The following is a 24,278-nucleotide window of genomic DNA, read 5'->3' on the forward strand; positions in this document are numbered from 1 at the left end:
ACACTTCGTCTCCAAGAAACACTGAAAGTCCAACTTCAAGTCTCTTTGCTACCCGCTTGACCCCAGCTCCATACCAGACTAACGGTGACGAAGACCCCGAGAGACGTCTACACTGACTCGCGAAGGCAGCAGGCATCATGGCATTGAGGGATGGCACTCACCACCACGCCGTTTCCGACTGCTTCAACACCACGGTAGCGCGAGGTGGGCCCACTAGTCACTTCACCGACGACGCTCGCTATCACGTCCGAGACAAAGTGACCTCTGCGATCGGCTCTCCGGGTATCCGCGTACGTGAAGCTGCTCATCCTGCGGTAAGTAGATCGGGGTTCCACATTCCAACTCCTTGAGATACTGTGACTGATACTCACCTTTCAAGATGATGGATAGGTGTACTTCCGCCCACCGACCGCCCCTCAGAGCTGCAAGGCCCACGCCAGGGTAACCGAAAGTGGGCACACTAGCCACCGAACGATCCACCCCGTTCGTCGCGCTCGAACAAGAACATCGCCCGGGCCCTAAGAGCATCGTCCTACATACGACTAGCCTATGTACATACGTAGATCACGACCTGTGATTTGGAATGGTGATGGCGACCACGCGACGGGACGGACAAAAAGGGTGACACGCTTATTCTAGGTTACCATTGCTTTTGTGGTAGGAAGCCGATGAACTTCAACCGGTCCGTCAACCCTCGAACGGTCATCCGAGATTCCCCATCCGATTCGCGACATATGCCTCGCCTTCAGTGCCTATTCGCCTGCTTCTGGGATGCTTTCCTCTGCTGACCCCGACCAGGTCAGGTCTTCACCAAGGAGTCACTCTCAAACCTCGTGTTCTTAAGGGGCCAAGCTGCAGACGAATCGGTCGACGCTATATCCGTCTGATGACATGCTTGGACACTGTTTGGCGAGCCCACTATCAAGTTCCACCGCGCTACTGACGGTGCTATGGGGTTGGCGAACTGAAACGGGACTGCTAGGATTGCTGATGTGCAACACAGGCTATAGCTTCCTCGGGCATGCTACAATCTCAAGACGTTAACCGCCTCTTCCCACGTCGATCGAAAGTCGAGCCAACCGAGCAATAACCCGCGAGCTCCCAACGCGTTACAAACAGCAGGGAAACAGCAGGGAATGCGAGAGCTATCAAAAGGGTATAGACGAGCGTGGTCAGCAAAGGAGTGGTCGCTCATATGTCAACCGGACGTTAGCGTCCTGGTATCATTGATATCATGACTAGACGGTGACCTATCCAGACCCTCAAGGCCTCATGAGTGAAGCAAATGCATTTCCATGCCTTCATCAATGTCGTGGGCAATCATTACGCTTGCATCCCGAACCCCGGTTCAATGCCAGCCTGCTTCAGCGCCTTCGCTTTTCGTGCATCTAGCTCCTTTTTGTCGGCTCTTTGAGCTGCCGCTAGAGCCCTGACCTCTTTTTCAGGAGTGAACACGACACCTTTTGGGCTGTCTTCTCGGTCGAGGTCGACTGTTGCGCAGATAGTTACATTTTCGCCGCGTATTGTCATGACGCCGGGGAGCTTAACGTCGCATATCAACCACTTGGGAACTGTAGGGTCAGACGTCGCCTCCGGGTTCCGGGCAGCTATCCGTTCCGTGCATTCTGTGAGGACGAGGTTCGCTATGGCCGTCAGCACCCACTGAGGCTTCCGAAGTAGAAGCTGAGCATACCAAACTGATCATAGGAACGTAGTATACCGATGTATTCCTTCTCGTCGCGAAGCAAGACGTCGACTTTCTCTGCTAGCTTGTTAATCTATCGTCTCGCTTCAACTAGTATAGAGAAGTCCGTACTGTCGACCATGTCTAGAAGCATCGAGGAGGTGAGGAAGGCTTGCGGCGGGAGGTCGACTGGGAGAATTTGCTGAGGCGGGGGCCCTCTTGCACCTCCGAGGGCGTTCGGTGTCAACTGCTGTGGTGGCGGTGTGGCATTGTATACACCTCCGTATCCTGCTCGCAGCGCGTTAGAATCATGCTCTTTGGCCGGGCGAAGAAGCTTCAGGACTTTACCAATGGCTTGCGGCGGCGCACCCGGAGCTTCCGCAACGGGCTCTGGCTGCCCCTGCTCTTGGAGGGAACGCTGTAACATGCTGTTGAAGTTCTGGGCCATGCTCGAATCGCCAGGGCGGGCCCCGCCGTGAGGCGGATTGGGGTTGTAGGACATCGTGTGGGCGGATCTCCAATTTCCTGGTAGAACTGGAGAGAGTCAATTAGCGGATTCGAGAGGTGGGCGAGGATGGTCCCAGCATGACGAGGCGTGCGCGAGTGTTGTCTGCCTTTACTTCCAGGTCGCGCTTCGGAGAGCTGTTCGAGGTGCGCGAAAGCTCATTGCGGCATTAGTCAGGGCTTAGTCATTAGCTTAACTTCGCCCGGCTCTTCTTCCATCCACCTGGGTAGGTATCCATGATACTCGTGCAAGCTAAGGTTTGTTTGGTGCGTATCGTATGAGTTCCAGGGCAGGAGCTATCACAGTGACAATTCAGTCGTCCGCTTTGCGATTACTCGGGCTTTCTCACACAGCACGGCACACACTTGGGTGCAAAACCGGACCAAACAAAGATTAGTCCGCAACTGGGCTACGTCACGAGTCACGACAGCCACAAAGATGGGAGTACATAATCCAGAGTCCACTACTGCGCTGTGGCGCATCTCTCGTTCGAAACACGATATCTTGCACCCTCCTTAGCAACTTCTGTTTGCTCCAGTTTCGAGAGCCTTTCTCCCACCTCCTGTACAAGATCCCTCGGCTTTGTTTACTGCAATTGTCTTTCTCCGACGCCATATCGCTGATCCTGGCCATCCTAAGGAGGAGCCCAGTTCAACCCTTCAACTCCTGGCCAGGATATCCTCCAGCAGCTTCAAAATGTCGGGCCTCTTTCGACTCATCAAGACCAAATGGATCACGCCGCCAAAGCCAGTTAAAGAATCCTATGAAGGCAGAAATGTTATCGTCACGGGCGCTACGGCGGGTATCGGAGTGGAAGCAGCGGCGAAGTTTGCTGCCCTAGGTGCTTCGAAAGTCATCATTGCGGCGCGAGATCTGAAGAAAGGCGACTCAGTCAAGGCCAGCATCGAGGCTCGGACAGGCACGAAAGATCAAGTCGAAGTCTGGGAGCTCAACATGAGTTCCTATGAAAGTGTCGTTGCTTTCGCCAAGAGAGCTGACCACCTCGACCACCTCGACATCGCCGTCTTGAATGCAGGGGTTCACAGAGCCCGGTATGAGCAATCGCAGCATGGCTGGGAAGACGATCTGCAAGTCAATACGCTCTCGACTACACTCCTTGGAGCCCTTTTGCTCCCGAAACTTAAAGAATCAAAACAACATACTGGCAGGATACCTGTGCTCGAATTGGTCAACTCTGGACTGCATCAGAACGCCATAGTGAACGCAGAGACACGCAAGGAACCCAATATCCTAGAGTGGTACAACAGACCCGAGAACTTTGGCGAAGGCAGCCAATACAAGTTCAGCAAGGTATGTGGATCGTAGTACACACACAAGATAGCTCGATTTTTTTGGAGTTTACCAACCACACCTGGAGGCCTTCAAGGGGTAAAGACAGCTGAGACTGACTAGAGCGCAGGTCTTCTTGATGTACGCCACGAATAAACTCGCCGAAGAGATTTCTTCCGGAGAAGTGATCATTACTTCGATCTGCCCCGGGGCGGTTATGACGGACCTCGGTCGCGACCATTACTTCCCTGGTATTGGGATCATCATCTTCATTCTCAGACTGATTATCATGTGTACGCCAGACCAAGGGGCGAATATGATAATGAGCGGGACGACGCAGGGTGAGAAGCTACACGGCCGATTTTGGCGACATGACAAGATTCAGCCTATTCCGCCAAGTGTAGCTGGTGAAGAGAATAAGAAGCTGGCGCTGCGGATATGGGATGAGATTATCGAGGTTCTGAAGAGGGATGTGCCCGACGTTGCAGGAGCGTTGAATTCGATCATGACTAGCCGGTGAGAGCCAGAGGCTTACTCAACGAAGGTAGAGGGACGCATTTGCGGATGTCTTGGGTCATTAGTCTGCTTAAGGCCTTCCGGAGGGACGCTGCACAGTAGGCAGGAGGCTGATTGTAATTCTCTACATATACATGCCTACGAGCGTTACGTCATATAGTCCTAATAGTAATGAGTGAATCTATGCTCACATGGTGCATCTGGTATAGCTAGAGGGCATCTTAGCCCGTGCCTGATGGAGCGCGTGGACCGTGCGCATGGGAATGACGTTGGTGACCGCTAATGGGATTGCTCGATTTTATGCCGCAATACCATTATCCTTCGCCCCGGAGCACCTCCTGTTAATCCCCGAGAAACAGGCCTCATTGAGCATCCAACTGGATGCCCAAGCCTCCTGTTCGCCGCAAGCCCTCCGCCCACGGCACCTCGTCCCTCCTCCGCTACCTTTTCCCGCATACGAGCCAACGGGCACGCGCGCACCTCTCGAGGTTCCGCCACGAGACACTTCCCTCGCTCAAGCATCGCACGCAATCTCGCATATACCGATACATTCTCTACCGACAAGCGCTCAATCTAAAGAGGCAGCCCGGGGTCCTCCAGCGATTACGAGGTCATACGAGGAGGCTATTAGGCACCAACTCCCTCGAAAATGAAGCTAGGCTTCGGCGGCAGAAGTTGACCAAGCTTTCAGAACAAGGAGAGTCTAAGGGCAGAGCGATGAGTTATCAGGAGAGTTATGCGCCACGAGAGCCTGGTGCGAGGAGGAAGAAGCTGGCGGGCTATCTGAAGGCTGCGAACGAGCTGAGGCAGACGTACCAGCAGCAATATGCGCCGAATTGGAGTAGCAGAGAAACAACGTACGACTACGAGGATGACACACCTGGAACCTTTCCGGACGCGGCGATTGTGCGGAGCGGTGAGGAAGAGATGATCCTGTTTCCGAGTTACGCCCGGAAACATGTGAGGAGAAAGGCAAGTACAGTCGGATGATGACCGCTATGGCTTCCGCTGACGCTTACAAGCCGGAAGCACAGCCGGGTACGATACAAGAAGTTCCAGGAGACGGCCGTGACGTACGGGATTCCGGCGGAGCGGGCGACGCCGAGTTCTGGAAGCAGCAATGGGACGACTACGAGGACGACAACGCCGTTGTGGACGTCGATGTACGGGGCTGGATATACTCTCCACATAAAGGTCAAATGTCTAGAAAACAGAGGATCTTTATCAGCCTCGCACGTCAGCTAGTAGGAATACAGGCACCGCCCGCTGGCGCGAAACCTCCAAGTTCATCTGGCAGCCCACGTAGTAGCAGAGAGCCAAGCCCAGGGCATCTAAACCATCATGAGCGAGCGCGAATACGACAAGCACAGCGGGATGACACTTTGACCGCGAGGGAGGCAGAGGAGATATTGAGAAGGGGCGAAAGAGAGGCAGAAATGGCGGCAAAGGGAGCCTATAGTGAGAAGCCAGCCGCTGATGAGTTGGATAATACGAAAGAGTATCGCGCCGAGAGTCCGGATAGCCTTCGTGCGCAGGATGCGAAAAGCCACCCGCGTGTGCGCGAGCTGTCGCATAGCCCGAGTAACAGATCGCTGAAGGGCGAGGAGAACATCACGCCGTTGCGGAAGAGGGAATCTTGGAACCAGCCCGCAGACATGAGCCCGTCCGAATTGGCAGAAGCAAACGCGCGTCTTATGGCGCGCCTGCGACATTTCCTAGCTATACCCATGGCGAACACACCCATCAGTGTGTTCTTCTATAACGAGGAGGTGTCAAAGCAGAGGACAGTGTATACGAATCCTTCTGGTCACTTCAGTATCAGCGCCGCGTTGGACTTTATACCTACCCACGTCCGTATCTTGGCATCCGACAAGTTGTCTGCCACAGAACAAGTCGTTATCACAGACTCGAGCGGAATCAGTGTCATAAGCGACATTGATGATACAATCAAGCACTCGGCTATCAGCAGTGGCGCTCGAGAGATCTTCCGTAATGTCTTTATTCGCGACCTCGGCGACCTCACCATCGAAGGAGTCAGGGAATGGTACAACAAGATGGCGGAGCTGGGAGCGAAATTCCACTACGTCTCCAACTCACCTTGGCAGCTGTATCCTGTCATTTCGAAATACTTTTCGCTGGCAGGGCTACCTCCTGGGTCATTCCATTTGAAACAGTATAATGGCATGCTTCAAGGTATCTTCGAGCCTGTCGCCGAGAGAAAGAAGAGCACGCTCGATAAGATTGCTCGTGACTTCCCTGATAGGAGGTTTATTTTGGTCGGCGATAGCGGTGAAGCCGATCTGGAGGTATACACCGACTTCGTCTTGGAGAATCCGGGACGGGTTCTTGCGGTCTTCATCAGAGATGTAACGACAGAAAGCAGCGGATTTTTCGATCCGTCTATTGGATCCATGCCAGGCGATCGATCGTCGTCTTCATCCCAACGAGGAAGTGGGAGCGGGAGAGGGAGCGCTTCAAGCAAGGTACAGACGTCGTCTGAAGAGGATGACCCGGAGCTGAGAGCTGCCATCGAGGCGTCATTACGTGACATAGAAGAAGATGATCGAAAACGGTCAAAGTCCATGTTTCCTCAGATCGACGAGGACAATCCGGCATTGCGACCCATACTTCCTCCTCGAAGATCTCAGCCAACTCCCCCTCCACCAGCGCCGGTTCAAAACCTTATCGATCTCTCGTCGGACGACGAGCAACCCTCGAACCTCGCGCTGCGACGCGTAAATTCTGACACAACGGCGCGGACGAACCATCACCGTACTTCTGTCTCCTCAGTCTCCAGCTCTAGGACCGCTCCTCCACCGCCTCGGAAACCCGTTGCGTTAAGGAGCACCTCAGGCGACTCAAACGCGTTGACTCCATCACCCTCGAAAGCGCCACCACCGCCCAAACCACGTCGCCCATCCTCTACAGTCCACCAATCCAGTCCCCTCTCGCAACAGACCACAGCGTCCACCTCTACCTCCACCAAAGCAGCCCCACAACCGCCCCTAGCGTCCAAGCCCAATCTACAACTCTCGCAATCACAACAGACCTACACCGGCATGGCCCGCGACAAGCTCGCTTCCGTCTACAACCACCTCCCTTCGGCATCCTCCTACCTATACTCCCAAAACAACAACGATACAGCCACCTCTAACACAGGAGACCTCACCCAGACCCCCGAAGGCACTAAGAAAGCGCCCCCTCCGCCTCCTCCGCCTCGCAGAGGTGTAGCAGCTTACCCCGCAGCCGCAGCCGCCTACGTCGGCACGAAAGCAACCTCCGCATGGCAGCACGCGCCCTCTGTTCCTCATCCTTCGACTCGCCCCTCGCTGCAACCCTATTCCACCACCTCTATGCAGCAGCTCCCACAGCGCACGAATAGTTCTTCCACCCTCGGCATGAATGGCAACGGAGGGGGGAACAACGGGTATGGTGACGGCGGCCAGGTGGTTAACAAGCGCGAGCAGCTGTGGCGCCAGCGCTGGGCGCGCGCGGAGCAGATCCTGGGCGAGAAGGGTGTTGTGCTGCGGAGTTGGCGGGTCGGGACGGACGTGATAAAAGAGACGGAGAGGTTGATTAAGGAGGCTGAGGAGAGAGCGAAGAAGGATGTAGGAAAAGAGGGGAATGGGAAAGGGCGGTAGCATTAAAGCAGGTTATTCTTCTCAGTACAAAAGCAACGCACAAAGCATGATAAAAATAAATTCGCATATATCCCATCTATCATTTACACATAGACAGCCGATTTTGCGCTTTTCACCTTTTATCTAGCCCTAACAACAAGGAGACATATCCAGCCCAGACTGCTCGTGGCAGAAAAGAGAAAGAAATCACACACCCCTCCTCCCACCCACCTTCTTCATCCCTTCCCTCATCCCTTCAGTTAACCGCACAGCGGGCAACTCCCTGTCGACCTTGCCCTCCGGCCGAGGCATGAACCCGAGCTCGATCAGGTAACTCACATACACGCCCACCATCTGCTCATCCACCTTCCCACCCGCACTCCAATCCTGGCCCGTCAACTCCTTATCCTTGCGCAGCGCCTCCGCCGCATTCCTGTCATCCAGCTCAGGCGCCTTCGTATCCGCGGGTAGATCGCCAGTGACGAAATGATATAGGGGCAGGAGGGCATGTTCCTCCTTTGTGCCCGAGCGGTCCGCGACATAAGCTTCCATGTTCTTCTTCCATTGCGCGTAGTCGACTTGCGGGACCGTGTATCCGTATTTCTCCAAGCTGCCGAGGAACGTGTTGACGGTGATGCGCGGGTGCGAGGTTATCTGGGCCACGGCGAGGGGGGGGGCTGGGGGGTTGAAAGAGGATGCGACGACGACGCGCGCGACGTGCGTGACGGGGACCATGTTGATGGTGTTTGTGATGTCGGGGCGGGACTTGAGCTGGATGCAGCCTTTGAGCATGCGGACGAGGAAGTCGTCTGTGTTCGTTGTGCCGGTTTCTGGGTCGCCGGTTACGTAGCCGGGACGGATGACGCATCCTGCGAGGCCTTTCTTGCCTGCTTGGCGCGTGAGGTATTCGGCAGCCCATTTGCTCTGGCCGTATCCGGTCCCTAGACCTTTGCGAGAGCCTTCGAGGTCATCTGATTCAGGGACGCCGGTGCCGCCCTTTGCCACACTTTTTTCGGACAGCTCGACATAGTGCTCTGAGTCGAGGACAGAGGTTGAGCTAACGAGGCTAAAGTTCTTTGGCTTGCCGATGGCGCAGAGGGAAAGTGCTGTTACGGTGCTAACCACGTTAGGAGCGCGGAGACGCGAATAGGGGAGCACCCAGTGGACGAGGGCGCCGTTGTGGATGACGACGTCGACGGAGTCTGCGAGCTTATTCCAGGTATCGGGAGAGAGGCCGAAGTTGGTCTTCTCGAGATCGCCGACGACAGCTTCTAGTCGGTTTGTCCAGCTGTCGTCCCAGATGCCATACGCTTGACATGTTTGTTGGATACGACCGAGCCCCGCATCGGCATCCTTAGCTCGCACCAGAATGGTGACTGTTCCATTCCGCGCAAGGAGATCTCGCAGTACATAGGCTCCAAGGAACCCAGTAGCACCGGTGAGAAATGTGTGTACTTCCTGGCCTGGCTTTAGTGGCTCCTTGGTCTTGAATCCTGTCAGCTGTTTGGCGAGATCGCGTGCATCGGCAGAGTAGTCTTCGTCCTCAGGTTCGTCGTCAATGGCTTCTTGGTTATCAAGACGTAGACCAATGGGATCCAATGCCTGATCAATGCTCGATGAGAATCCTCGCAGAGTAGGGTATTGAAAGATTGTGTTCATGGGGACGTCAATATCCTTCCACTGCTGGCGGATCTTGAAGAGCAGTTGCTGAGCAATGATACTGTGTCCTCCAAGATCGAAGAAGGAGTCGCTGCCGCTGATGCCCTCAGCGGTGACTCCGCGGTCGCCCAATAGCTCCGCCCAAATACCTGCCATGGTCTTCTCCGTGGCAGTCAGAGTCTTTCCGAGCTGGGAAGGTCGCCTTGCGCCTGCTGCCGCGAGCTGTGCGGGTTCGGGAAAAGGCAAAGCAGGCCGATCAATTTTGCCGTTGGGGTTCAGCGGGAATCGGATCAAAGGGACTATGACGGATGGAACTGCATATGCAGGCAGCTTCTTCTTAAGATGTTCTCGTACATCATCTCGAAGGTATTTGAACCGCTTAAGCAGTGCCACCATGCTGGTATCCTCGGTCACGCTTTCGGTGGCGCCTCGCTCTTGTAGCCACTGGAACCAGCGTTTCATCTCAGGGACAATGTAGCCTGTTATGTTAGTCGACCGGACGTCTGAGACGAAAGGCTGCACTTACTGACGAGGGTTGGTTCTTCATAAGCGTCACGCCTGAGCAGAGTGACGTTCTCTCGAACCAGGCCATGAGCGGCAAGGTGAGAATCGATCTCGCCAAGTTCGATGCGGAACCCTCGAACCTTCACCTGGTTATCGACTCGCCCTGTGCAGTGGACATTGCCATCAGCCCCATAGTGCCCCAAATCCCCTGATCTGTATAGTCTATCTCGAGGACCATTCCAGAACTGTCTCCATGGTTCCGGCTCGCCTTGTGCCTCGACCTTCTTATTGTCTTCTTCCACCCACCTCTTAGGGTCCACAAACCAATTCTCTACGAACTTGGTAGCGGTCTGATCCGGCAGCCCCAGGTACTCTTCCGCTAGCCCACCGGCGCGCACGTAGATCTCGCCGCTCTGACCAGGTTCACATATCCTATTCCGGTCTTCTCGGTCTACCACAAGCAATTGGACATTGTTCATGCCGCGGCCTGCTGGAATCACTTCTCCAAGAGCATCAAGGAATTCTGGGGCTTCGCTTCGACTCGGCAATTCGTAATAGCTGACAGCTCTCTGCGTCTCCGTCGTTCCGTACATGTTAACAATGCGAACGTTAGGGGCAAGGTCCTGCAACCTTCTGCAGTCTCTCTTGATCAGTAAATCGCCTACGAAGAATGAATGATGCAAGCTCGGGAATATCGCTGAGGCGCCTCCCACGAGAATTTGACCCATGGCCGGGGTCAAATGGGTCACCGTCGCACCGTATTTGCGCATCCACTCAGCGAGCTTCTCGTGCTGGATATCTTCCTTACTGGGGACCAGCAATTGCGCACCGAGGAACAACGGTGTAAATATGTCCCGCTGAATCGGATCGTGCGCAATGCCAGACAACATTGTGAACTTGTCCTTGTCCGAGAGGCCAAATGTCTCTGCCATCCACGGGAAGTAGTGCGTCAAGGAAAAGTGTCGCCCCTTGACGCCCTTCGGCCGACCTTCGGACCCAGACGTGAAGGACAGCGTGGGCGTGGAATCGGGTCCCACCAAGACTCCTGGCAAGTCCGCCTTCAGCTTCTGTTGATCATCAAGACAGTCCTTGCCGTCCTTGGCGCCTCCAACCAGTGTCCCATCATCCTTCAGTTGTAGTGCTGGTACCTCTGTCCGCAGGTCTAGGTTCTGGGCCATGTATTCGCGCACTTGGTCGGAGAGGGGGCCGGCTTCGCGGGTGGCTTTGTCGATTACGACGAGCGCGCGGGGCTGGGACACTTCGAGATAGATGCATTGGCGGTCTGGCGGGTATCTATCCACATATCAGCGCGTCATACCGCCAATTGACCGGAGAGCGCACAGTGGATCCAGCACGGAGAATGTAGCTCCTGCTGCCAGTACAGCCATTATCGCAACCACCAGATCCACGCCGCGGTGGGCGAAGATCATGACGACCTCCCCTCTCTGTACGCCATGCTGCACGAAGTGATGTGACAGAACCGAGGTAGCCTCGAATATCTGCTTGTATGTAAATCGTCGCTCCGGTGTCTTACTAGTCGCGGTTTCGACGACGCATGCTCGATCGGGGTGCTTTCGTGCATTTGCGGCGAAGATTTCGTGGATCGGTCCCTTGAAGTCAGACCAATGCAGGTCCGCCGTGGGATCTGGAATGTTTGGGATAGGCACTGAGCCCATTGCGACGGTCAATTGGCGTACAGTTCGAGTGTCGTGTTATGAAGGGTCCAAACTGAAATCGGCTGTGGAGGGCTCCACAAAGGTAGATCGATGGCAATTGAAGGGATTCGGGAGGACAAGAAAGTTTTGATCACAGGAAGTCTAAGTTCATATTGCTATGACTCCCAATTGCGCGGCGTGAGAAGGACAGCCGGCAAAATGACGCACCATGCTTTTCCACAATTTTGTCGACTCATGCGACATCGGAAGCATGCCGCGCCAACGAAAGCTGGGGTCGGAATCGAGGTTTCGCCGACGCCCGCCATTCAGCCTTACCGTACCTGATATGCGCCGCCAAGGCATCACTTTCGCTGCTACGGTGGAACGGGGTGCATAATCCGGATCTCTTGTCGGTACCTGACCTTTCAGTGATTTCTTGTCCCTCGTTCTGTATATCCACTCCGCTGGTTCCACTCGTTTGCTAGCCTACGGGCTAGCAAATTCCGCGACGCGTACACCAGGGGCTATTGTGGCTGACCCCCAAAAGCGATTGAAACGTCGTCTTCTACGTCCCTCTTTCCTGCCAATGTCGCGGTGACCGGTTGTTCCTTTGCTCTTACTCGCCTCTGTGCGTGCCGCGATGCCGGTTCAACGGACGTTGTTTGGCCGGCCCATCCGCCTACAGACACCACCGCGGCGGTTCCAGCTCCTCTTCGTCTTCATAATATTGTTCATACTCACCTTGCTCGTTTTCGGCCCTCCTACCTCCGCTGATCTACCAACATATGAGCAAGTAACCGAAGCTGTCAAGAACCCTCAACTCCACCTGCCAGATCTGCCAGAGCTCCCCGAGCTCCCCTCTGTCCCCAATCCCTTCGGGCCCTCGGCGCATAAGCCCCCAGTACAACCGAATAGCACAAGCTCGAGCGCATACCGTGCCATAGAATGGCTCAGCGACTTCAAGTGGCGCAACCCCTTCTCCTCCTCCATCACTCTCGACGAGAACCGCGCCGTCCTCCCGCCGCTTAAAGAGCGACCATCCATCTACACCTTCTATGACCCCAAACGGAAGCAAGACAAGACTGTTTCAGAGGCAGAAAACAGGCTGCTACTAACATGGCGACGGGCATGGTGGGCGCAAGGCTTCCGGCCCCAAGTGCTCTCGCGGGCAGAGGCCATGAAGCATCCCCGATACGACCTTGTACAGCGTATGAAGCTTGATGCGAAGGTGGAGCTAGAGATAATGCGCTGGTTAGCGTGGGGCTTTATGGACGGCGGTGTGCTTGCGAATTGGCTCGCCTTGCCAATGGCCGAGTACGACAATCCCATGTTGGGTTTCCTGCGGCGAAAAGAGTACCCGAAGCTCTCGCGTGTCGAATCACTGCACAACGGCATCTTCTTTGGAGAGGGAATGGCGGTAAACGAGGCGATAAGGAAGGCCATCGATAACGAGCTTTTGAAAAATGTGACGGCGAACAAACAGAAGATTGCGGAGCTAGCCACGAAGGACGGAGGGGCTGTGGTCAACCTCCTCTCCTCAGCAGACGTCACGGTTGACACCAAGGCCAATGCGGTTGCCTACTACTCGACCAACACCATCACCACTAAGTACAAGACGGTTGCAGAGAAGCTCACCAACATGACCCAGGTGGAAGGCCTTGAGCTGCTGGCGTCGCTTATCAATTCTCACCTGCATTTGACCTTCCAGGAAACTTATTCAGAAGGCGTTGCCGTTGTCAAACCGCTGCCGGAACACACGACAGCCCTGACGTACGAAGCCATCGATATTGCGCGCAATCTCACTCAATGCCCGGGCACGCCCATGCCGAAGTCATGCCCGCCGAATCGCCCGAAGTGCACCCCTTGCAATCCGAACAAACCGAGAAAACTACAACTACTCCCATCCTATAAGGATTTGTCTGGTCTCTACTCTATCAGTACTGTCCCGCACCCGTATACGCTCAACTCGCTCCACTATACCCGCGATACCCTTGATGCCAACTTTCTGCGCAAGAGTGCGCAGCGTGATCTATGGATCGGTGCATTGACAAAAGACATGCTTGGCGAACAGCACAGCGAATCGTGGCGAGTTGTGGCCTTCAAGGACGAGGTTGCCGCTCCCGACTCGGCTTCGCACTCTCTTTGGTTGACCGCCGAGCGGGTGACTCAAGCGGACCTCGACTGGATTTTTGGCTTTAACCTCCCTCAACTTGCGTCTCCTAATTCCGAACCTAGCTCTCCAAGCGATACATCGGAGCTCATCGTCTTTCCGCGCCCGGGCATGCCAGAATCGATTCCGGGGGTCGATGTGCCCGAGGAGAGGTGGATTAAGAACGAGGAGGAGCGCCTGAAGAAGGCGAGAGAGGCGATTAAGAGCAAAGACAGGCGCATGCAAGAGATTGTCGACATGGTCGAGAAGTGGAATCTGGCCGATACGGAAGCGTGGAAATTTGCCAGAGCATTTTCTGCCAGGCGGAGAAGGGAGCGCAAGAAATGGGAAGAGGAGGAGCAAAAGTTCGCGGGCTCAGAGAGGAAAGCAGGCATCAGACCTGGGGCCGGAGGCGGAGGACGATGGACGGACCGGCTGTGATCTCATTGGCGAGACTGATCAAGATGGAAAGCTCCCCTTATGTCTCGATGCATTTCGTCGGCGTACCATGGATATACGGCGTTCTTTGTGGATACAGGCGTTTACTGCTGGCACACTCCACCGCCAGATCTACCTGCACAACAAATACTATTGCATACTTTGTTGTACGATTTTTCCTCTGCTCGTAGCCCTTCCGTCGCCAGTAGCGCCCACACACGGATGATTTATTTATGCTGATGTACTCCACAATTGACTTGACGTGACGTCTTTGCTAGTTGAAGCCTAACAGTTCTTTGAATACACTTCCGAACAGGTAATACTATTTCTGTTTAAATTTTTTTTGGGATTCAACTCTGGAGCTGTACGTGCGGGTTTTGAAGTTTGATTGGACGGCTGGCCCGTGACCTCGCGTCGCGTTCATTGTCGTTTTTGAAATTCAAGGGTCCTGACCTCTGCACCTCTTCTGCAATTGCGCCATGGAGCGCTTCGAGGACTACAATACCTACATCCTCGGCACAATTGGCGCCGCCACAATCATTCTCTTCTATTTCCTTCTCCGCAGTGACCCAGAGGCAGCAGTACCTTATAATGTCACTCCACCAGAACAGATCAAGCCTGGATGGGAAGGCGAGGTGCTTGAGGACCCCTCTATGAAGGTAGGCTTCTCTATTCATCTCTATGATCACCAATTGACCGCGACCAGGTCTCAGGCTCCTCACTAATCCAATGCTACGCCCCCGCAACTGGCGAAGCCCTCGGGCGCGTCAATCCCTCCACGCCGTCGTCTATCGACCGCGCAGTCGCCAAAGCGCGCGAAGCGCAGACGCAATGGGCCCAAACTACCTTTGCACAGCGCCGCAAGGTGCTAAAGACGATGCTGAAGTTTGTGCTGGAGAACCAGGAGACGATTGCGCGCATGGCGTGCTTGGACAGCGGCAAGACGATGGTGGACGCTAGCTTGGGAGAGATCCTGGTCACGGTGGAGAAGCTCCGGTGGACGATTAGGCATGGCGAGGAGAGTTTGAAGAGTGAGAGGAGAGCGGGGAACCTGTTGATGGCGTATAAGTGGCATGAGGTGGTTTGGCAGCCCTTGGGTGTGGTGGCGGCCTGTGTGAGCTGGAAGTAAGACCTCTTCGTCAGCGAACACCGTTTAGACACCGCACTGACAACTTTCTAGTTATCCGGTGAGCTCGAAGATAGTATGAGACCTCGCGCGACCTCCCCTCCCTAACAAGACATAGTTCCATAACCTGATTTCGCCCATCATCGCGTCGATATTCGCCGGTAACGCTATCATAGTCAAAGGATCCGAGAACACGGCTTGGTCCAGCAGCTACTTCACATCGATAGCTACCTCCGCCCTCGTCGCTTGCGGTCATGATCCGAACATCGTCCAGTCCGTGGTCTGCTGGCCCAACGTCGCAGATTACCTGACATCCCATCCGGGCATCTCACATATCACATTCATCGGATCTCGACCCGTCGCGCATCATGTATGCGCATCTGCCGCGAAGGCTCTCACACCGGTCTGCGTCGAGCTCGGCGGCAAAGATCCTGCCATTGTCCTCGATGATCTGTCCAGGAACGATTTCAAGCGCGTGGCTAGGTACGTATTCCAGACACATACAAGCAGCCTCAATTGTAGCCCTTTGGAAAACTACCCCTGGGGGCCCTCAACGCAAGAAACAAAGTCGTTCCATGTTGGGCTTTGGGCTCTCCTCGCCGTTGACTCTACACATTTGCTAATCCGTCCACAGCATACTCATGCGCGGCGTCTTTCAATCCGCAGGCCAAAACTGCATCGGCATCGAGCGCGTCATCGCCCTCCCCAACGTCTACACCTCCCTCATCAACCACCTCACCCCGCTTATCAGCTCCCTCCGCCCCGGCTCCATCCTCAATGACAGCTCCCCCGTCGACATCGGCGCCTGCATCTCCGCCGCCAACTTCGCCACCCTCGAAACCCTGATCCAAGACGCTGTCGCCAACGGCGCGCGCCTCCTCTGTGGCGGCAAACGCTTCATCCACCCGAACTACCCTCAGGGCCACTACTTCACGCCCACCCTAATCGTCGACGTAACGCCCGACATGAAGATCGCGCAGCAGGAGCTTTTCGCACCGGTGTTTCTGATAATGCGCGCTGAGAGTGTGGACGATGCTATTCGTATCGCGAATAGCACGCCATATGCGCTCGGGGCTTCTGTGTACGGCAGCGCGACGCGCGATCTTGAGCGTGTGGTTCGTGAAGTGCATGCGGGTATGGTGGCTGTGAACGATTTCGCGGTTACGTATATGGTACAGTTGCCGTTTGGAGGTGTCAAGGGGAGTGGATATGGGCGGTTTGCAGGCAAAGAGGGCTTGAGGAGTCTGTGTAATCAGAAGGCTATTACGAGGGATCGGTGTCCTGCGCTTATTAAGACGAGTATCCCGCCGCCCATGGATTTGCCGCTGAAAGGGGGGACGGACGTGACGGAGCGCGCGTGGAAGATGGCGGTAGGGATTGTGTGGTTGGGGTATGGAGATTGGAGAGGGAAGATTAAGGGTATTAAGGGCCTGGTTGGGCTGTAGGTTTGAGGAGAGGTGCGAGGATGACTGACGTGTATATATAGTGCATAATACATAATCGAGGCTACATCAAAAGTCCATTGCGTCGTCGGACTCTCGTCGCTGAGTGTTGCAGAGATGAAAAGGGATATCAGAAACCAATAGCTCCTTACGCCAAAGCTCAAAATGTCAAAACCATAGCCCCAACTAAACCACCTCAATATAGCGTCTAACCTCCCAATCCGTAACCGCCTCATCCCACAACCTAATCTCATGCTCCCTCGTCCCGCCAAAATGCTCCACAAACTCATCCCCAAACACCTCCCGCGCCACACTGCCCTCGCTCATAAACCGCTGCGTCGCCTCCTTCAGGCTCTTGGCCAGTCTGACTCCCTTGTCGCTCGCTCCACCTACGTCCTCGCCCTTGCCTAGCGGTGGTATAGGAATCTCCATTTTCTTCTCCACGCCCCGCCAGCCGAGCGCCAGGATGGCGGCGAGTACGAAATGTGGGTTCGTATCCGCGCCCGGTACGCGGACTTCAAAGCGGGTAGCCTTTGGTGAGGAGGTCGGTGGGGAGATGAGGCGGATGGAGGCGGCGCGGTGCTCGAGGCCCCAGCTCACCGTTACTGGGGCCCAGAAATTTTCCACGAGCCGCTTATAGCTATTCACGTTCGGGGCCAAAATCGGCATTATGTCTGGCAAGCCGTCCAGCAGGCCTGCGAGGAAGTGTCGGCCGAGATCGCTCAGATATCGAATATCGGGGTAGGGCGAGGAGGGGTCCTCTTCGCCCCTGTAGAAGAGGTTTTTGCCGGCATTGTCGACGATGGAGACGTGCATGTGGCCCGAATTGCCCGGCAGGCCTTCGCGCGGCTTCGCCATGAAGCAGGGTGTTATGCCGTGTTTGCTGCCGAGGGACTTGACAACGAGCTTGAAGAGGGAGGCGTTGTCGGCCATGGCGGAGATTTCGCCGAATTCGAGGGCCTGCAATGGTCAGCATCTTCTTCTAGCATCCTAGGAGATAGTTGTGCGGCGTACTGCCTCGAAGACTCCTGGCCCAGACTCCGTATGCCACCCCTCAATCCCGCAATTGAACTTCAGGCATGCATCGAAGATACCGTAGTAGTAGTCCTGGTTATGCACCGGTCGCGTTATGCTGTACCCAAACATGCCTTCTGTGAGCGACGGGAGAGCGTTGACTGGGTTATCGCGCAGGAACGAAGCCGTCGAGGAGGAATTGCGTTCGGGCCCATCGTGGGACTGCGGCGCTCTGAACTGGTAGAACTCGTACTCCGCTGCAAGGCAACATGGCTACCGTCAGACTTCGACACAGCACGCAGTATCTGCCTTGCTCGTAGCGGGTGCACTTACCGCCGGCCATGGCTCCGTACCCACGCTCCGCGAGCTTATCTACCGTCCGCCTGAGGAGGCTGCGCGGGCACGCGCTCAGACTCGCATGCGTCTCGGGATCGAAGAAGGATACGAGGAAGAAGGGGACGTTGTTCTCCCAGGGTATGCGGCGGAAGGACGAGAGGTCGGGCACGGCGATGAGGTCTCTGTATCCGTTTTCCTTGTTGGAGATGGCGAGCTCGCGGAAGTAGGTTTGGTCGTGCATGTCCCAGCCGAAGACGACGGAGCAGAAGCCGAAGCCTTCTTTTGCTATAGACAGGAACTTCTTCTTGGCCATGAGCTTGCCGCGCAGGATGCCGTCCACGTCAATGCCTGCTACCTTGACGGCGTGGTCGAGCTTGAGGAGCTCCGGAAGCGCCTCGGCTGTTATCTTGGAGGTGTCATCGGCGTCGGACATAGTGGCGGTCGTGGAGGACGTTCTGCAGGATCAATGGAAGATATGACGGCGATGTACGGTAGACACAAGACTCAGCGAGGTCTGGTCGAGCTGGAAGTGGGCAGGATCTAGCTACGAGCAAGGCGGGTCGCTGGTCGCTGATAGCTGGTCGTGTGGCTGGCGGCGGAGCTCAGGCCAATGAGGGGTAAGCCAGTTCCGAAGTGGCTTGGCGTGGGTTCCCCATGCCGCCCTACATCATACTTCGAAGCAAGCTGCATGGGCCATATAAGGGCGGGATGCACGCTTCGTAGTGTCTTCTTTGGTGTTTTCGAAGTCTTCTTGATAGTCTTCAGATGTCAAGTCGCCTCCCCGAGTCACCGCCATGAACAACCACAGACGCTCAGCACAAGGCTGCCCCGCCTTTTCCGATTGGCGGGGTGCTGCTCACTCTCCGTACCCCAAAGACACCATTCACGTTCCCACCTAGGGAAGACGACGCTGAGACTCACACTCTTACCGGCATACCAGATTGGAGGCTTTCAGAGACCCTAGCTCCTCTCGAATGACAGCGGTGAAAGGTCGCCGCCGGTGTGGCTCTTATCTAACCGTATCTCTCTGGGCCGATTTCGGGAGATCCAATGTCACCGACACTACCCGTGCACCCCGTATCAGTGCAATGCGTCGACACTTCAACATCAACCTCTCAGCGGCCTGACACGATCGTAGAGGGCTCTAAATCACCCGACAAAGGAGGTAGGACTTTTGTTTTCTTGATGTGTTCCTTCATCATTCGCCGTCGGCCCAGCAAGGGATCGGTACACATGACGCTTTCTCCAGTAAATATTAGTCATAACTTCATCTTTTCTATAAGAATCTTTTCAGAGCCTTCCTTGTGCTTCTATTACAAATACTGATACTGATATAGGACTCAATTCAACTTCTGCCTAACCTTTCGTCGCAGCTACATTCAACATGGGCCGTCTGGAAGGGAAGAACTGCATCATCACCGGAGGCGCTGGGTAATTATTACTGCCGACGAGAGGCCGACCTTCTCTACCTAGCTGACCATGCTGCAGTGGCATCGGCTTGGAGACTGCCGTACTTTTCGCCCGTGAAGGCGCCAACATCCTCATCTCTGACATTTCCGGACCTGCGCTGGATAAGGCCGTCGCCAAACTGAAGGAAATCGTCCCGGAAGCCAAGAGGATTGAGACAAAAATCATCGACGTGTCCAAAGAAGCCGACGTCAAAGCCATGGTCGAGCACGTGGACTCTTGGGGCGGCCTTGATGTCATCTTCAACAACGCCGGCATCATGCATGCTGATGATGCGGACGCTATCGACACTCCAGAAAAGATCTGGGATCTTACGCAGGCAATCAACGTCAAGGGTGTCTGGTTTGGGAGCAAGTATGCGGTCCTAAGCTTCAGGAAGCACGGGAAGAAGAAGGCTTCCGTCATCAACACAGCCAGTGTTGTAGCTCTGGTCGGGAGCGCCACTCCACAGCTTGCGTATACCGCTAGCAAGGGTGCGGTTCTCGCTTTGACGAGAGAGTTGGCCATTTGCCACGCTCGAGAAGGGTTCCGCTTCAACGCTCTGTGCCCGGCTCCACTCAAGTACGCCCAAGACTACCTGTATCCTCTTCGGTCTGCTGACTTTTCCAAGTACTCCTCTTCTGCAAGACTGGCTCGGGGATGATGCAGTAAAGCGCGCCCGTCGTGAAGTCCACTTTCCCACGGGCCGCTTCGGAGAAGCCATCGAGCAGGCGCAGGCCGTTCTATTCTTAGCAAGCGATGAGAGCAGCTTCGTCAATGGCACAGATTTCGTTGTTGATGGCGGGATGACAAGGTGCTACATCACGCCCGAGGGACCGCCAACCGAGCCGCCGCCGAACAACGCACGCTAACGAAACTGGCCACGAAACCGACCACGAAACTGGCGATGAAACTTGCCAACAGGTACAACCGATCACGGGAGGCGCTTGCATACCTCCAAGAGGAAGGATGAAGTGTGGACACCGGACTAAGCAATCTTGCGAGTCGAGAGGGAATAGAGATTGGCCAAGTATCTCTTTACTAAGGGACATTCGAGTAACTCACTAGAAGAATAGATCCCCTTAACAAATGAAACGCCCTATCAGAGCCTCCGATTGCGCCGCAGGCAACCATGAGCCATTATTCTCGTCCTACCTCTCATATTGCACGTGCCCCCATGCTATTTTCTCCGTCATTCGCCAGAACTGCATTCGTCGACAAATTCTCGATGTCCCGGGCTGTCATACTCTATCACCTGCATTATCTGACCGGAAGAGTAATTCGTCCGAAAATGCAGTTTCGCAGTAAGACGCCGCTCGACCCTAGACACCCGGAAGGCAGTGATATTGATCAAGCAGCAACCCGGATCCGCCAATGACACCCGCAACAGCGTTGACTATCACGAAGAAGAGTCCAAAATAGCATGATTACATGACTTTTGAGGTCAAAATCATGCGCAGGCGCGCCCATGATCGGATGAGTGCTCGGATGAGTGATCGGATGAGCGCTATGTCACAATCACGGCGGGCCTCACATGGATTGGGCCGCTTCTATCACACCTGGCATGAAGGTTACGACACGCGTCCATATCACCAATCAGCTAAAGCGGTAGGACGAGTGCTACGTCCACCATGCCGAGATATCAAGCACCGCGCAGGCACAATTACGGGCATCACATCATTGATCTGCCTTATTTTCTCGTCCACCTGGACAAGAACATTCGCCACGGGAAGTATGGGGGTCACGGGTCGGACGCTATCGTCCCTTCCGCAATCGATATTGGCAAGCCGCCGCATTGGTTCTGGTGTGCGTTAAGAAGAACCTGTTTGCCCCTGCCCTGAATGTTCGCCATATCCCGTCTCTGTATCCATTCACGACCAGCACGCTAGAGATCCGCCATGCATTCTACGCGGCTCTTCTTCTCAGGCGCTATTCTTCTGTATCTCTATTCAGTCCATTGCACGCCCCTCGGACACCCAGTGCACAATGATGTAGGAAGCTGCCGAAAGACCAAGGTCGCTGTGCTTGGAGCGGGCATGGCCGGAATCACGGCTGCGGTGAGTGCCGATATCTACTTTCATTCTAGATCACCGCTAACTGTGTCTGCAGAAAACCCTGAGCGATAGGGGCATCAGGGACTTCATCATCGTCGAGCGCAACGATCGTATCGGCGGTCGCGTCTGGTCCGTTCCGTTCGGCCATAGAGGGGGGCAAGCAGGAGGAGTCCCGTATGTAGTCGAGCTAGGCGCCAATTGGGTGAGTTGATTCCTGAATGGCAGTTTAACGTGCTAATTATACAAAGGTCCACGGGACGAAGAATGATAATCGGCCCGAAAACCCAATCTTCTCGCTGGTACGTGCCTCTACTCTCCTAGCGACTGTGCTCATACGACCAGGCTGAGAAACACGACCTCGCATCCCATCTTTCGAACTACTCCAACGCCTTGGTCTTTGATAGCTCCGGCGCAGTGGATCCAGATACAGTGGTGAATCTAACCTCTGAATTTGAGTTAGCCTTTAGCGAGACGAAAAAAGACGCTGACGTTATGCTATTGAACGGTCTCCCAGACCGAAGTCTGCGCAACGGCCTTCTTGAACAACATTGGGATCCTCAAGGTGACCCTCTCAAGCTTGTTATGGAATGGTATGCCGTCGACTTTGAATTGGCGCAAACAGCTGTAAGGCAACATGTCTAAGAGTGCGCTGGGACTACCATTGACGTCTAGTAGGATGTTTCATCCCAACTCTTCAGTACTGTTGCATCAGTATGTTGAGGCACTTTCTATTAGTCGACCGGGCCATAATGCTAACCGCATCTAGATGTCAACGCATGCCTATTTCTCGGAAGACAATCTCCTTGTGAATGATCCAAGGGGCTACGAAACCATTATTCACGAAGAGGCAAAGGAGATCTTGGGTGAGGACCTAGATGACAGCCGGCTGCTTCTCAAACACAGGGTCTCCCATATCGATAACACCGACAATTCAAAAATTATCGTGTGGACCGACAGATCTGGCGCTGGAGGCTGTATCGAGGCCGAATACGCCATAATGACCTTTAGTCTCGGCGTCCTTAAACAGCCCGACGCTGTCCAATTCTACCCGAAACTCCCGACTTGGAAGAAAAGAGCGATCAACAAGATGCAGATGGGCACCTACACCAAGATCTTCATGCAATTCCCACCCGACGATGTTTTCTGGGACAAGTCTGTCCAGTTCCACGTTCATGCTTCGGAGAAGAAAGGCTACTATCCGGTGTTTCAAAACCTTGATCACAAGGACTTCTATCCCGGCAGTGGCATTCTCTTCGCAACTGTCGTTGGTGATCAGGCACTCCGGGTCGAACGGCAGGCCGATGAGGAGACGAAAGAGCAGCTCATGCAAGTTTTACGGGAAATGTTCCCAGAAAAGAACATACCGAAGCCGCTGGACTTTTACTATCCCCGTTGGAGCACCACTGACTGGGCTTATGGCTCATACTCCAATGTCCCACCCGGCATGACGCTTGAAATGCGGGAGAACCTGCGCGCTAATGTTGGTCGCCTTTGGTTTGCTGGCGAGCATACGAGCATCAACTGGTTTGGCTTCCTCCAGGGCGCGTATTTTGAGGGCCAGAAGATCGGCGAGAGACTTGCTGCTAGGTTGAACGGCGATACGATCGGCGGGGAGGAATTGAAGTACTATGCGGTACCGAACAAGACGACGGACCCTAGCGAGTGGAACGACGAGAATGGTGTTGAGGAGGGTACTCTGAAGACACTGGCCCTGTTCATGAGTGAAGAAGGGGCTGAGGCTTGAAGTGTCCAAGTTCAATTCATGTAGGGAGGATATCATCGAAGCGCTCGGAAAAGTCACAGGTCTAAATTGCTATTAGTTTGCTCAAGCTCCATTAATCCCCTTCTCTTCCATCCCATTAGTTTCTAGATCCTTAACCATATGCACAACCCGAATGCCCTCCCCATTCGGACACCTCACACAATCCTCCTTCCCACTCCTCTCATACCCACACCGCTCATACAGCGCGACCCCACTCAACGTCGCCCCCATCTCCAGCCTCCCAAACCCGCCCTCCCGCGCCCGCTCCTCGCAATGCCGCATCATCATCGTCCCCAGCCCCTTGCGCGCCCACTCCGGATGCGTGAAAATAGCGCGTATGCTCGCACGCTCGCACTGCGGATCCCGTGCTTCGGGCATGCGCCCCGGCGCTGTGTCCGCGCCGTACAGCGTCCGTCTGAAGGACCAGCCGCCGCATGCGCAGATTACGTCTGGCGAGGAGGTGGGGTGGATGATGAAGTATGTGCGGTCCTGTCGTGATAAACCAACATTAATCATTAACCATTAATATCAACAACGCTTTTAAGTTTGACTCCTTATCTTCTCTATTCATTCATTGAATGCATCAGAAGGCAGGGGGAAGGAAATTGCTACGCACGTACATGAAGCAGCAATGTATCCGGGCCGAACAGATACCCTATCGAGCCGTCGAGCTCGGCTTGCGTGTAGTGCGTCGACCCCAGGGCGCGCAGCGATGCTTCGATCATGCTCTGCAGCGCGGGGATGTCGGCGAGGGTGGCGTGGCGGATGGCGAAGTTGTGGGTTGCTTCTTGGGCTTTGGCGGAGGCTATGGGGTCATGGTCGTGGTCGGTCATAGCTCGTTGGAGGGCAGAGAAGCGATTGGTGATGGTTAGGGGCAGGACCTAGAGAGCGGTATGAGGGATGTTTCGAGAGACTTGGGAGGGATGAAGAGATGGATGCTAGTAGTTTGTGTTTCGCAAGAGATGGGATTGACTCCGAGAGTTGCAAGGTTAAATGCCGTTCCGTATTCGGAACAAGCGGTATCGGACCAATCAGGGTTGGCTAAACTAAGCTAGATGCTGTCTAGACGCGTGAGAGT

The 24,278-nt window shown here is 54.8% G+C and overlaps 9 protein-coding genes across 9 annotated transcripts; 5 read left to right on the forward strand and 4 right to left on the reverse strand.

Annotated features, from left to right (window-relative positions):
• Positions 1-1,323: 1,323 nt before the first annotated feature.
• BU26DRAFT_527338 (uncharacterized protein) lies at positions 1,324-2,186 on the reverse strand (the record flags this gene model as incomplete). Its single annotated transcript, XM_033830768.1, has 4 exons — positions 1,324-1,643; positions 1,694-1,762; positions 1,817-1,972; positions 2,033-2,186. 4 exons carry the CDS (start codon positions 2,184-2,186, stop codon positions 1,324-1,326), a joined length of 699 nt encoding a protein of 232 aa, XP_033692252.1.
• Positions 2,187-2,441: 255 nt separating this feature from the next.
• BU26DRAFT_546347 (uncharacterized protein) lies at positions 2,442-7,710 on the forward strand. Its single transcript, XM_033831836.1, has 4 exons — positions 2,442-3,500; positions 3,610-3,995; positions 4,484-4,955; positions 5,018-7,710. The coding sequence occupies exons 1-4, from the start codon at positions 2,886-2,888 to the stop codon at positions 7,634-7,636; spliced, it is 4,092 nt and encodes a 1,363-aa protein (XP_033692253.1). The 5' UTR covers positions 2,442-2,885; the 3' UTR covers positions 7,637-7,710.
• A 2-nt stretch (positions 7,711-7,712) lies between these two features.
• On the reverse strand, positions 7,713-11,679 carry BU26DRAFT_513956 (large subunit of L-aminoadipate-semialdehyde dehydrogenase). Its single transcript, XM_033827723.1, has 3 exons — positions 11,120-11,679; positions 9,801-11,071; positions 7,713-9,753 (listed from the first exon to the last, which is right to left on the reverse strand). Exons 1-3 carry the CDS (start codon positions 11,452-11,454, stop codon positions 7,823-7,825), a joined length of 3,537 nt encoding a protein of 1,178 aa, XP_033692254.1. The 5' UTR covers positions 11,455-11,679; the 3' UTR covers positions 7,713-7,822.
• A 79-nt stretch (positions 11,680-11,758) lies between these two features.
• On the forward strand, positions 11,759-14,256 carry BU26DRAFT_513957 (uncharacterized protein). The gene has a single exon (XM_033827724.1). It carries the CDS (start codon positions 12,074-12,076, stop codon positions 14,021-14,023), a length of 1,950 nt encoding a protein of 649 aa, XP_033692255.1. The 5' UTR covers positions 11,759-12,073; the 3' UTR covers positions 14,024-14,256.
• An 89-nt stretch (positions 14,257-14,345) lies between these two features.
• Positions 14,346-16,652, forward strand: BU26DRAFT_513958 (Aldedh-domain-containing protein). Its single transcript, XM_033827725.1, has 5 exons — positions 14,346-14,679; positions 14,727-15,145; positions 15,201-15,207; positions 15,265-15,629; positions 15,781-16,652. Exons 1-5 carry the CDS (start codon positions 14,500-14,502, stop codon positions 16,589-16,591), a joined length of 1,782 nt encoding a protein of 593 aa, XP_033692256.1. The 5' UTR covers positions 14,346-14,499; the 3' UTR covers positions 16,592-16,652.
• On the reverse strand, positions 16,614-18,495 carry BU26DRAFT_446583 (glutamine synthetase/guanido kinase). The gene is made up of 3 exons (XM_033824626.1): positions 17,936-18,495; positions 17,603-17,859; positions 16,614-17,548 (listed from the first exon to the last, which is right to left on the reverse strand). Exons 1-3 carry the CDS (start codon positions 18,369-18,371, stop codon positions 16,775-16,777), a joined length of 1,467 nt encoding a protein of 488 aa, XP_033692257.1. The 5' UTR covers positions 18,372-18,495; the 3' UTR covers positions 16,614-16,774.
• A 531-nt stretch (positions 18,496-19,026) lies between these two features.
• BU26DRAFT_39679 (NAD(P)-binding protein) lies at positions 19,027-20,536 on the forward strand. The gene is made up of 4 exons (XM_033822750.1): positions 19,027-19,103; positions 19,276-19,369; positions 19,427-19,966; positions 20,016-20,536. The coding sequence occupies exons 2-4, from the start codon at positions 19,323-19,325 to the stop codon at positions 20,254-20,256; spliced, it is 828 nt and encodes a 275-aa protein (XP_033692258.1). The 5' UTR covers positions 19,027-19,103; positions 19,276-19,322; the 3' UTR covers positions 20,257-20,536.
• Positions 20,537-20,820: 284 nt separating this feature from the next.
• On the forward strand, positions 20,821-23,223 carry BU26DRAFT_39711 (amine oxidase). Its single transcript, XM_033822754.1, has 6 exons — positions 20,821-21,441; positions 21,494-21,640; positions 21,687-21,737; positions 21,781-22,062; positions 22,114-22,149; positions 22,205-23,223. Exons 1-6 carry the CDS (start codon positions 21,283-21,285, stop codon positions 23,180-23,182), a joined length of 1,653 nt encoding a protein of 550 aa, XP_033692259.1. The 5' UTR covers positions 20,821-21,282; the 3' UTR covers positions 23,183-23,223.
• On the reverse strand, positions 23,188-24,154 carry BU26DRAFT_474042 (acyl-CoA N-acyltransferase). Its single transcript, XM_033825486.1, has 2 exons — positions 23,821-24,154; positions 23,188-23,689 (listed from the first exon to the last, which is right to left on the reverse strand). The coding sequence occupies exons 1-2, from the start codon at positions 24,031-24,033 to the stop codon at positions 23,264-23,266; spliced, it is 639 nt and encodes a 212-aa protein (XP_033692260.1). The 5' UTR covers positions 24,034-24,154; the 3' UTR covers positions 23,188-23,263.
• Between the last annotated feature and the right edge of the window lie 124 nt (positions 24,155-24,278).

Source organism: Trematosphaeria pertusa (genome assembly GCF_010094035.1).
Source record: "Trematosphaeria pertusa strain CBS 122368 unplaced genomic scaffold BU26scaffold_1, whole genome shotgun sequence".
In the NCBI taxonomy this organism is placed as follows: domain Eukaryota; kingdom Fungi; phylum Ascomycota; class Dothideomycetes; order Pleosporales; family Trematosphaeriaceae; genus Trematosphaeria; species Trematosphaeria pertusa.

Excerpts from the sequence above, each read along its gene's own strand:
- BU26DRAFT_546347 (XM_033831836.1), top strand. The coding sequence starts at position 2,886 with ATGTCGGGCCTCTTTCGACTCATCAAGACCAAATGGATCACGCCGCCA. Across the intron at positions 3,996-4,483 it reads AATTCGATCATGACTAGCCG|GTTCCGCCACGAGACACTTC; the intron begins GTGAGAGCCAGA and ends GCACCTCTCGAG. Across the intron at positions 4,956-5,017 it reads CGAGTTACGCCCGGAAACAT|CCGGAAGCACAGCCGGGTAC; the intron begins GTGAGGAGAAAG and ends GACGCTTACAAG.
- BU26DRAFT_513956 (XM_033827723.1), bottom strand. The coding sequence starts at position 11,454 with ATGGGCTCAGTGCCTATCCCAAACATTCCAGATCCCACGGCGGACCTG. Across the intron at positions 11,072-11,119 it reads TTCTCCGTGCTGGATCCACT|ATACCCGCCAGACCGCCAAT; the intron begins GTGCGCTCTCCG and ends ATATGTGGATAG. Across the intron at positions 9,754-9,800 it reads TGAAGAACCAACCCTCGTCA|GCTACATTGTCCCTGAGATG; the intron begins GTAAGTGCAGCC and ends CTAACATAACAG.
- BU26DRAFT_513957 (XM_033827724.1), top strand. The coding sequence starts at position 12,074 with ATGCCGGTTCAACGGACGTTGTTTGGCCGGCCCATCCGCCTACAGACA.
- BU26DRAFT_513958 (XM_033827725.1), top strand. The coding sequence starts at position 14,500 with ATGGAGCGCTTCGAGGACTACAATACCTACATCCTCGGCACAATTGGC. Across the intron at positions 14,680-14,726 it reads TTGAGGACCCCTCTATGAAG|GTCTCAGGCTCCTCACTAAT; the intron begins GTAGGCTTCTCT and ends GACCGCGACCAG. Across the intron at positions 15,630-15,780 it reads GATTTCAAGCGCGTGGCTAG|CATACTCATGCGCGGCGTCT; the intron begins GTACGTATTCCA and ends ATCCGTCCACAG.
- BU26DRAFT_446583 (XM_033824626.1), bottom strand. The coding sequence starts at position 18,371 with ATGTCCGACGCCGATGACACCTCCAAGATAACAGCCGAGGCGCTTCCG. Across the intron at positions 17,860-17,935 it reads GTACGGAGCCATGGCCGGCG|CGGAGTACGAGTTCTACCAG; the intron begins GTAAGTGCACCC and ends GTTGCCTTGCAG. Across the intron at positions 17,549-17,602 it reads GGCCAGGAGTCTTCGAGGCA|GCCCTCGAATTCGGCGAAAT; the intron begins GTACGCCGCACA and ends TGACCATTGCAG.
- BU26DRAFT_39679 (XM_033822750.1), top strand. The coding sequence starts at position 19,323 with ATGGGCCGTCTGGAAGGGAAGAACTGCATCATCACCGGAGGCGCTGG. Across the intron at positions 19,370-19,426 it reads ATCATCACCGGAGGCGCTGG|TGGCATCGGCTTGGAGACTG; the intron begins GTAATTATTACT and ends ACCATGCTGCAG. Across the intron at positions 19,967-20,015 it reads CTGTGCCCGGCTCCACTCAA|TACTCCTCTTCTGCAAGACT; the intron begins GTACGCCCAAGA and ends GACTTTTCCAAG.
- BU26DRAFT_39711 (XM_033822754.1), top strand. The coding sequence starts at position 21,283 with ATGCATTCTACGCGGCTCTTCTTCTCAGGCGCTATTCTTCTGTATCTC. Across the intron at positions 21,442-21,493 it reads TGGCCGGAATCACGGCTGCG|AAAACCCTGAGCGATAGGGG; the intron begins GTGAGTGCCGAT and ends CTGTGTCTGCAG. Across the intron at positions 21,641-21,686 it reads TCGAGCTAGGCGCCAATTGG|GTCCACGGGACGAAGAATGA; the intron begins GTGAGTTGATTC and ends AATTATACAAAG.
- BU26DRAFT_474042 (XM_033825486.1), bottom strand. The coding sequence starts at position 24,033 with ATGACCGACCACGACCATGACCCCATAGCCTCCGCCAAAGCCCAAGAA. Across the intron at positions 23,690-23,820 it reads CGGATACATTGCTGCTTCAT|GACCGCACATACTTCATCAT; the intron begins GTACGTGCGTAG and ends TTATCACGACAG.